This window comes from Ciona intestinalis, unplaced genomic scaffold, assembly GCF_000224145.3.
Source record: "Ciona intestinalis unplaced genomic scaffold, KH HT000234.1, whole genome shotgun sequence".
NCBI lineage: Eukaryota > Metazoa > Chordata > Ascidiacea > Phlebobranchia > Cionidae > Ciona > Ciona intestinalis.
The window spans coordinates 2884-13835 of record NW_004190555.1 but is presented as its reverse complement, the minus strand read 5'-3'; the positions used below and the strand labels follow the sequence as shown (position 1 = coordinate 13835).

At 36.0% G+C, this 10952-nt stretch overlaps 2 protein-coding genes across 3 annotated transcripts; both read right to left on the bottom strand.

Annotated features, from left to right (window-relative positions):
• Positions 1-218: 218 nt before the first annotated feature.
• On the bottom strand, positions 219-6056 carry LOC108950540 (proprotein convertase subtilisin/kexin type 5-like; the record flags this gene model as incomplete). The annotated part of the gene is made up of 11 exons (XM_026839392.1): positions 5932-6056; positions 5528-5600; positions 3957-4047; positions 3499-3724; positions 3088-3261; positions 2623-2788; positions 2135-2256; positions 1604-1714; positions 1217-1291; positions 785-925; positions 219-390 (listed from the first exon to the last, which is right to left on the bottom strand). Coding segments are annotated over exons 1-11 (1403 nt in total), but the record flags the coding sequence as incomplete, so codon positions are not given.
• An 833-nt stretch (positions 6057-6889) lies between these two features.
• LOC100182270 (alpha-N-acetylgalactosaminidase-like) lies at positions 6890-10588 on the bottom strand. 2 transcript variants are annotated; one of them, XM_002130511.4, is made up of 7 exons: positions 10395-10588; positions 9864-10050; positions 9235-9391; positions 8776-9033; positions 8237-8450; positions 7818-7978; positions 6890-7519 (listed from the first exon to the last, which is right to left on the bottom strand). In XM_002130511.4, the coding sequence occupies exons 2-7, from the start codon at positions 10040-10042 to the stop codon at positions 7229-7231; spliced, it is 1260 nt and encodes a 419-aa protein (XP_002130547.1). In that variant the 5' UTR covers positions 10043-10050; positions 10395-10588; the 3' UTR covers positions 6890-7228. The 2 variants fall into 2 exon arrangements, with proteins under 2 accessions (XP_002130547.1, XP_026695194.1); XM_026839393.1 differs by having other exon boundaries at positions 10405-10523.
• Positions 10589-10952: the final 364 nt, after the last annotated feature.

Sequence of the window (10952 nt, the reverse complement as noted above, 5' to 3'; positions counted from 1 at the left end):
ACTGTTTGCGTGATGATATATACAGTACGGTGGGAAAAGATGAGACACTTTTTAACTCTATTTTCTCGTCCCTTTTGGTAGTAAACAAAGAACATTCAAAGTATTATAAAACTGTATGCTCACAACTTTCATAGACTGTTGTTAATTGTTTAAAACACGATCAGGATATTTGGATATTATGTGCTAGAGGTGACCCTTCTCCCCCCATTCTACTATACCATATATGTGTATTATACATACCAGGGGTGCATGCTTGTGCTGGTAGATCAGGACTTGGACAATATGAACCAGCTGGACAATCCACACAACTTAATGTAGTTGAATCATAATATTGACCTAATGTACAGTTGCTACTTCCACTGATAGATGCAGTAGATATGCATGTAGATCCTGTATGACATGTATAATATACTTTATTATAATATAATAGGTCCTACTGCATGGCACACAAAGGGATTTAGGCCAGAGTTAATCTGATACTTGTTTAAAATCTCTGTTATTTTTCTACTGATCTTTCTACAAGGCACAGTTTAGTTTAATGTAACTTTATGTAAACTGTTAATAAATATAAAACATACCTTGATAAAGTTAATATTAAAAATAAAGTTCATATACCAGAGCATATTTACAATATAATTGGCACCACTTTTTTATAATACTAAGAAAAAAGTGTTTATATATCAGACTTTTACATTATTATAATACCATAAAGTATATACCACCCTCTTATTATAGTGTAACGATATATCACAATTTTATATTTATTATGTATTACCCCACCCACCTAAAGCACATGGTAGACATGTTGTGAGACCACCAGAGCTATACGTTCCACTCGCGCACGCTAGTTGTTGGGCACTGGTTGGGCAGTAATGGCCCGGGAGGCACGACGTGCATTCATGTGCACCTGGTGCACTGTATGAACCTGCGGTGCAAAAATGTTTGATTATGAAAGTTACTTAAATAAACACACAACAAACTGCTGCCAGCATGTAACAAATATATTTACCTTTTTAAACAAATTCACTTAACACAAACCAACTTAACATAAATTTATTTTAATCTTCAAATACAGAAACGAACATCAAATTATTTAAAACAACAAAGAAAAGAAATTAACAGCAAGTTTGCAAACTGCAATGACGCACATGGATAAAACTGAAATGGCGAATGAGAGATTATAAAAAATATTACGATAACCACCAACCCAACCGACCTGATCCACACTTGATTGGAGTTGAAGATCCAGCTGGACAACGAGAACCAGCAGGGCAACTTTGGCAGGTGGAATCTGGACAAGAATATTGAATTATAAAAAAAATGGGAAATAATATGAATGCGAGCTGTAATAAAAGGTTGCTTATTAAAAGAGAACGCAATTCAATTGTAATAAACGAGCACGTATGAGAGCAAAGTGTTAATGAACGAGCACGTACTCGACAATTATTGCCAAGATAAAGGCACTTAGGAACCTGTTTTGTAAACTGATTGGTATGTTATTGAATATAAATATATTGTGGTGGTTACTTATCCATGTTGTTTGAAACATACAACACAAACTATTCACCAGCATCTAGTTGAGTTGAATATGAACCACTCTTACCTCCAAGTGCACTGTATGTTCCTTGTGCGCAAATTGTTGTGCTTGTGGTGGAGCACGAGAAGCCCGCTGCGCACAACGTGCACGATGTTTGGCCCGCAGGTGAATATTCGTCTGAAGCATGGTTGGTGTGAATTAAATCATTGTGTTTAGAGATACCGGGCATGTACATGGCTTATACATGCTATTTTGTTTTTTTATCATATTTATAAAGATGGCAAAATTGTGATTGAAAATAATCTAATTACTAAAGCAAGCTAATTGTCTGATAAATAATGGGGCAATTAACACCGATTCTTAATCCATTTTTGTTTGTAAAACAGTGACACGGGTTCAATAATGGCAAAACTTTTTAAAGAAGAACTAATAGACCGTTTTTACCATGAGAAATTTTGGGTTTAATCTGTTTAATCTTGGTTCGAAACGCTGTTTTTAAAGTTTACAATTTTATAAAAGAGTAGTTAAAATAGAATACTTTACATTCTGCCTTGCAGTAACAGTGACAGAATGTTTGGTAATTATTCGTTGACTTACTTGAAGGACATGGATCTGGGGGGAGGGCCGTCGACAAGCACGAAAAGCCCGCCGGGCATTGTGTGCAAGTTGCGTTACCAGCTAATGAGTAAGTGCCACCAACACAAGCTATCTCACCAAACCTAGGGTGGGAAAATAAAATGCTTTTATTATACTTATATACTACTTATATACATAACATAATATTCTATTTATCTCTCCATATACGATAGCAAAGGTCAAATTAAATTAAACAATGAAGGTAATAACATTAACAACAAAACGACAGTCGTTAAAATACGTTATGGGTAAAAACTACTTGAGAAAAAGTGTCAAATAAAAAACTTGGCTGTCAAACTTAAAATACAACAAACTCACAGTGGGTTGTAGTTGAATAAATAATATTAAGATGTAATTGGAAGAAAAGTGTCTGTAAGGACATTATGTAGAAAAAGCTACAAAGTATTCTTTACGCAAAGTAGGTAAACCATACTTATCATTAAACTTACGTTGGATCTGAGCACTCGTACCCAGCTGGGCACTCTAGACACGATTGATGGTCAACAGATGATATTCTGTCGAGCGGACACAATGTGCACGAGGTTGCATTCTCTGATGATATGTAACCTGGACCGCATTGAATTGGGGGGAGGCTTGGGTTGGAACATGATGAACCTGTGGTATATGGAAATAAGTAAAAGGAAACCTATTTATCTTCGCATGACGGGGCAACGACAGTTGTTACAACACGGGTGTTCTGTTTCGTACACCTTTTGTTCGCTACATGTTTTATTCAGTGACAACAACAAGAGCCACATTTGTGAAAGTGATATTACAATTTTCTGATTGTGTTTTTAATTATATTTAAATTTTCCTGGAAGTCTAATGCAGAAAATAACCGTAAAACTTTGAGCCCAAACCACAGTTGTAATACTGTGTAATATGAGCCATTAGATAGTGCTGTATATACAAACCTGCAGGGCATGGGGTACACACTGGTTGGCCTTGAGATGAAGCATAATATCCAGGTTGGCAGGTCGTGCAATCCTCCACACCCGATGCACTGGAAGTACCAACAGGACATAATGTTGTGGAGTCCCGTGTTGGACATTCACTTCCAGCTGGGCAGTCCACACATATTGTTCGGCCTGCAATTTGGGGTGGAGATTGAATCAATGGTTTCATTTATAAGGTATATGCTAGGAACCTATTTATTGTCATATGATAACAACCCATTACTTTGGCAGGCTGCCTTGGCTTATGCGTCTCTAGGCAAAACACTGGCAGGGTATTACTAGAAATCTTATATAGTCATCACATCACAAGAAGGGGATGCAGGCCAGAATTGGGCTATCACCCCTAATCACAATATCATATTATTCTACCTGCTGGGCTCCAGTTTCCATTAGTGCAAGGTTGTGGGGGTTGGGCTGGGTCTGCACATGAGTACCCAGCTGGACATAAAGTGCACGAAGCGCTCCTTGACGTCGAATATTGCCCGAGGGAACACGGCACCTCAGTAGAACTTCCTTGCACACAGAATGTCCCTGCAGTGCACGGGGTGCACGATTCGGCGCCGGGGGTTGCACTAAATGTCCCAGCGTGACACAACTATCAACATGGAGGTAGATAGTCAGTAATATAATAAACAAATGCTGAGAATTTTATTATAACAATGTTTTTTTTAAAACAAGATTTTATACTAGTAGAGCAAACTTAAATTAAACTATTGATGGCAAAAAGAGCAGCAAAAACTTTAAAGAACCACACTTTTTTTAAATTTATAATTTTAATAAATATGTTAGATTTATAAAAAGATGTCTACCATCACATGATAACTTACAATACAAGCCGAAGTATCTGATTGGTTGGTTTGGTCGTTGTAGCTACCCGATGAGCAAGATTGTTTGGCCGACCCAGCACCTCCAGTACAACTGTGGGGGTGTTGATATATTAATGTTTATTTGCCCTTGGTGTTGTAGTATTTGTAGGGTAAGGGGTTCATACAATCAGCACACTTGGATTATAGAGGCTGCTCAAATATGGTTTCTGATAAACCCATTGACGCAACAACAACAACAACAAGCTTGAAGCTAAGGGAAGCTAAAGTTACCACTTTTGTGTGCAGCTGTTGTTTCATCTAATTTTTAAAACATAAAATGTAATTTTTAAAATAAAATGTTCTCCAATTTAAATGGTTGTGCAACTACAAGAATTTACAATTAAACTTATTATAATATTATAACAAATAACAATAGTTAAAATTAAAAATATCCTACTTTCCTTTTGTTTTTATTCAATTTTAATTAATTTTTCAATTTATTTCAACATATCGTTCATAGAAACAGTGACATAAGATATATATGTCCCATTGTTGGATTATTATGAGAAACCCATGGCAAGATACTGACTACTAGAGGCATGTAAGGACAAGTTATAAGGCTTTCCAAACACAAATAAATTTAGTGCTAGACAAAGCAAACAAAGGTGAAGGTGTTGCTACGACAAAATCATCACAGAAACTACGAACATTACGAATAAATATGGAAAACATTCCAACATGGGTTGCTATATAGCTTAGGAAGAAAATATTTAAAAAACACAAATATATTTATGGTTAAAGGACGGGGTATTTTGAATTATAAGCAAGATATAAAACTAATCCATGGTTTCTAATTCAAACATGGTATATACGTCAGACTTCTGTGCTGTGGTGACCAAATATTTAATTACAAACACGCTCATTCAAGATGGTATTGTTCTTGGATTTACATAGATGACAATGAAGCACAATTGATGATGGGACAATGGGACCACAAGTATGATGGTGACATCACAAAAGAAAAACAAAGTTGGATTTTAAAATTGAGCAACGCATTTAGAATTAGGATTATAAAATATTTTTATAATTTCAGATTTCAGATTTTATATGTTTTAAACTTTATATTTAAACTAATGATATAATTTAGGAAAATAAAAGTCTTCTGGAACATGAACAATCATTAATTATTCATGACAATAAAGCATTCAGAGACAAACCAAAGAACAAGTTGGTATGTTAACATTAACTTGTTCTATACATTGGTGGAAATCATACAGATGACACAACTTAGGCAAATATATACATATTACACCAAACTATACAACATATATATCTTTCCGGAAGCATAAGATTACACAACTTTACACAACAGATAATAAAGAAGAAATTCATCAAAGTATTTAAAACGTTCTGATTGTTAATTCACATTTACGTATTTAATTGTTTCAATTTCCACAATATATATATTTCTAATTTTTACAACAGTACGAAAACATGTCCCATCTTACCCCACCCTACTATATCTATGTTTCTACATTACAGACATAGATACCAAATAAACACACAATGTCTATGAATATGAACACACTCACTAATATCCGGTTGTACATTCAGCACACGTTGTATTTGCCAACAAGTAACTACCAGGATTGCAAACTATTTGACCTGCAGTAAAACTTTAGTTTGTTATTTTGAAATTAAAAGTTAGTTATGGATGTGTTATATTATAACATTCAAAAAAGATTGATTAAATAAATTTAATTTATTTATCCTTGCGTGGCGGGGCAACGCCAGTCGTTATAACACGGGTGTTCTGTTTCATACACCTCGTGTCTGCTTACGAGTTACCACGTATGTAACTTTGTGGGCGATTATTTTCTGTAAGACTTTTCTGAACTCATTGCAAACATAACTTCAAAGTTATAAAGCTATCGGAACAATTTCAGTTTAGAAATAATCGTGATAAATTTGAAACTTAACTATACACCCCACTTACCATGGGAAGATGAACAACAGACGAACAAGACAAATATATATAAAGATTTCATTGCACTTTATTATTTATAACATTATGATCACTTTTAATCTCGAACAAACAGTATTTGAATCTGAAACAACAAAATAATTGTAAACTTTTTTCATTTTTTGTTGGGAAAAACTTTAAATATTTTTCTGTTTCTCTGCCTTAACTTTATACACAGAGCTATAGGAGTGTAAATATCATTCACCACAATTTAAATTGTAATTAATTAAAACAACGAAGGGAAGGTAACTAGCAGCAGAACGACACACGGTAAAACACGCTATGATAAAATACTATTTGCGTAAAAATGTACAAGAACGAGTTGCATCTGTTATAACCCGTCCATGCACCTAACCGCTACACATGCTTGCACTAATACTGTACCGATAAAACAACAAACGAATAAATTTCTAACCAAATTCAATTTAGCGTTGTTTGTCGCTGCAGAAACGAAGCGGCCACTCGCGTCGCTATTGTGACGCTCACTGCGCTATTATGACGTCACAATGCGGACACAATGTAAATTTTCTATTTCGCAGACCGTAGTGTAAACGTCTATATGACGTTAAAGCAACAAGTTAACTGATGTTGGGGGTATTTTGACTTGAATCCTTTAAAATGATTTAAATATTAAATAATAAATTAGTTGTAAAGAAGTCGTATTCGTCAAAACACTTAATACACCCCCCTAAGTAAGACTTGAACCCTTAGTTTCTTTGTTACTATGTGCCACCTATTTACCCAAACAAACCCATCAGTGACTACTGGGCTGGAGCAACTGTATATGTGTATATGTATTGTCTATGGTTAAACTTCTTGCCCAAGGACACGTATGGCAGTGGCAAGCCTGGAACCTGTATATCCTCTTCTAGGGGCAATACTCTTAACTACTTTGCCAAACTGTATATGATACAAATATATAACATGACAGTTGTAATGAGAATGATTTATTGGTAATAGATACGACTTACAATATTGGAAATTGCACAAAACATATGTGATTATACAGAATGTAAAATTTAGTAAATAATCATATTTAAGTGTATAGTCAATGACACAGTTGTAAAATAAGGCAAATGTTACTGTAATATAATTGTCTAAAAGCTATATTTCACTTGAAATAATACTTTATACAAAATATTTAATTTACAAAATATTAATTTATATAGAAAAATGTCCTTTTTTACTGCACATATTTATGAACATTAAGAAATCACAAAAAAATCAAATTCATTTTTTTTGCATAATTTTTTAACGTTTTCCAAAAATACTAGAAATTTTCATTTATTTCAAAAACTTCTTCAACAAAGATGTTTTCAACTGAAATCGGTGAAGCACGAAACATAGAGATTCCATTCGGGTCAACATAGATATCCAATTCTTCTGCTGTGGAATATTTGCCAAGATGCTTCGACTCGAATAAATCAAATAATGAATAAAACTTGGCGCCCGATATTTTTAAATCGTTCAGACTAAACTTTATCGCATGAGGCGTTCCATCGGTTCTTGTGCTAAACGCAGCAACCGCAAATTCACCTTTGTCTAATGGCTTCGAAAATACCTGTAAGTAGCAGTGGTGTTTTGGTAATAATGTTGTTGTGGTGAATATAACTTATTTATCTTCGCAGCGTCAGTGGTTTTAAGTAACACGGGTGTTCTGTTTCACACACCCCGTGCCTGCTTACGAGTTACCACGTATGTAACTTTGTGGGAGATTGTTTTTCTGTATGGCAGATAAGGAAAACCCATTAGTGACCACAAGGTTGAAGCAATTGCCATTAAGTGTCTTTTAGTGGTAATAAATGTAAGATCTTCCCTTGACAACCCAGATATGCCATCCTTTACTAACTCATACACACCTGTATTGAATCTTGCTTAATAAACCGCCTTCCTTGGACACCAAGCACATCTTGATTGACAGCTATGACATCACGGTTTTGCAACACCGTCTTTATATCGGGTTCCAATTTACTTAAATCATTCGACATGAAAAGTGGAGCAGCCAACATTGCCCACATTCCTATAATAAAGATAAAAATGATAAACAATCTGTAATAAATCTATAGCTTGTAATATATACAGTCAATTACAGACAGATGAATTTATAACAAACTTTGAACACTAAGCTAACCTGACATTAATTTCAATGCAAAATTACCAATCTTTTATAAGAAAAGATGCATGAAACAGAACACTATAACAACTTTTGTCACCCCACCACGCCAGGATAAATAATTTACTAACATTCAACAAATTAACACCCCCACACCCAACTCACCAAACTGTGTCTTAGTTTGATCGAGACTCAGTGTATAATCTCCCCCAATCAACATATCTGGATCATTCCACCCCCCAGGACCTGCTGCTGGTATCAACACGTCCTGATTGTCACCCCACCAGTTCATTATATCGACCACATCATCCCATGAGTCTTGGATGTCACCATAGTTTCGCCATAAGTTACAAATCGCATTCAACTCAGTGTAGTTGACCTGGGAAAATGGGGGTTTATAAGTTTACATGTGTTTTTTTGGCGGCATTTTTTAATGTAAACAACTGTAAAGAATGCTCAAATTTTGCTAAGTTAAGTTAAGATTATATCAAGAATTCGAGCCCATAACCATTGTAGAACACTCACTGTGCCACAAGCCCACATCACCTGAAGATACACATAACGTCTGCTGGTTATGTAAACAGCCTCTAGCCCCGAGGTTACGGATTTGAGGCAAAACCAGCCACTGTTGTACCTTGTAGGTGTATGTGTCTTAGGGCAAAACTTAACAACAATTTCTGAAAGATAAACAGAAGCCAACCCACCTTTGGAGGAAGCCCCCCCTCGTAAGCTGGCCAACTACACGAGTACACGATGGGACGTCCCGTCTTGTTCAACTCGGCCCCCATCAGAGGGTAGTTAACCTTCCTTGATGTTTCATTGCTGTAACAACCGTCATACTTTAACATATCAACTCCCCATGCTGCGAACGTTTCCGCATCAATCTTCTCGTTACCACCGGAGGCAATATAACCACCGCATGTAAGTTTGCCACAATCGCTGTAAATCCCAAGTTTCAATCCCTGGAAATAAAAGCAAGCATTGCTTATTTGTTGTTTTATTTTATGAAGTAATAAATTACACTGGTTTAACAACCACCTACAAAGTTACATACATGGTAACTCATAAGCGAGCATGAAGTGTATGAAACAGAACACCGGTGTTACAACTGCTGCATATAATAGACAATGCATGGCAAACCTTGAATATTAAGTTAAATGCACCTTTGAATGAACATAATCCGCCAAAGCTTTGATCCCGCTCGGAAATCTCGTAGAATTCCCGACCAGTCTTCCGTTAGCGTCGCGTTCCCTCGATGGCCAACAATCATCTATGTTGACATATTCGTACCCGACGTCTCGCCAACCATCGGACACTAATCTGTGGGTATTGGGGTCGTTATGGGGGGTTAAATGCATTTGTGGCGGAATATATTTGAAAAATGGGCTAATTTTTTTAATGTATGTAAAAAAATAAAAAGCATAGCATGTTTATAACAAGGCACAGAAAAACAGTATGGAATCCATACAAAAATATTAATTTTGTAAGAATCTTTATTTGCACAACAGAGATTTAATAATTGACTCGCTAGTATAACAGCAAAAGTTCCATTACTGGATCTAGTTTATTATTAACCAACTCATTGCAGCAAATGTAAACATCATGAGACGTGGTAACTTGCAACCGGCACAAGGTGTACGAAACAGAACACCCGCTTTATAAATACTGTCCTTGAGACCTTAAGCTGTCACGCAGAGATAAATAAGTTATATTTATTAATTTATCCATAAATTCATTCATGACATCACCACTATGACATCACCAACAGTGACATCATCAACTATGACATCACCTGTCAGCCATCCTCATAAACAACTTCTCTCCGATACAATCATCAGGAAATTGAGCGCAGTTGGTGTTGCACCTATACCTCTCCCAAGCCAACCAACCCATTGGTGGGGTGCGGACCAGCCCATTGTTTAATGAAAGGGCGTAATGGACTAACAGTAGAACAACAATGGTGACACGCATTGTGGAGTCTGTAGAAATATTGAAGTGTTTTTTAAGTGGGGCTGTATCAGTTTATATAAGTTGTTTCCGTCAGAATGTCAGGCACATTATTAAGCAGCCCACAACACAGCTCTTTTGGCAATTTATTGAAGTAACAACGTTTTGTACAGGTCCTCTGGCTCTTCATTAGGATATCAGTAAGCTTTGCGATGACTCGTATACTGTAGATGAGCTGTATATGCGTCGTCGAAACGTCGTCCAGCAAAGCAATAAACTATCAGAATAGCTTGATTATTGATAATTCAATATATAAAGCAGACGTTTATACAAAATACTACGAATTACATGCAATTGCAAACGAATGTAAACAAACCTTCTAGAATCTTAGTTGACAATCCTGCAGTTCAAGACAAGTATATTCCGCCTGCTTGCTGATACGAAGCTCAGTGCTCTTGTGCTCCAAAGTGTTTGCAATAACAAGTTGTTTCTCCCAACTTTTAGAAAGTGTGGGGGAACCCCCATTGACAAAAGCCGCCAAACCATAGAAGTTTGAATTAATAATATGTTTGGGGTTATAACTCGGGTGTTCTGTTTCATTCACCTCATGCCCGCTTACAAGTTACCATGTATGTAACTTATTTATCCTCGCATGGCGGGGCAACAACAGTCGTTATAACACGGGTGTTCTGTTTCATTCACCTCATGCCCGCTTACAAGTTACCACGTATGTAACTTTGTGGGTGATTATTTTTCTGCATAGTTTGGACAATCCATTAGTGACCCCTGGGTTGGAGCAATGTTCATAAGTGCCTTGCCCAAGGACGCATATAGAATTCCCTAACCCCACAAAATGCCCTACAAATGTTTACAGCATAAGGCTTTAAATATTCGAATCATTTCTTTATTGCATCATAATATCATATATGTTATA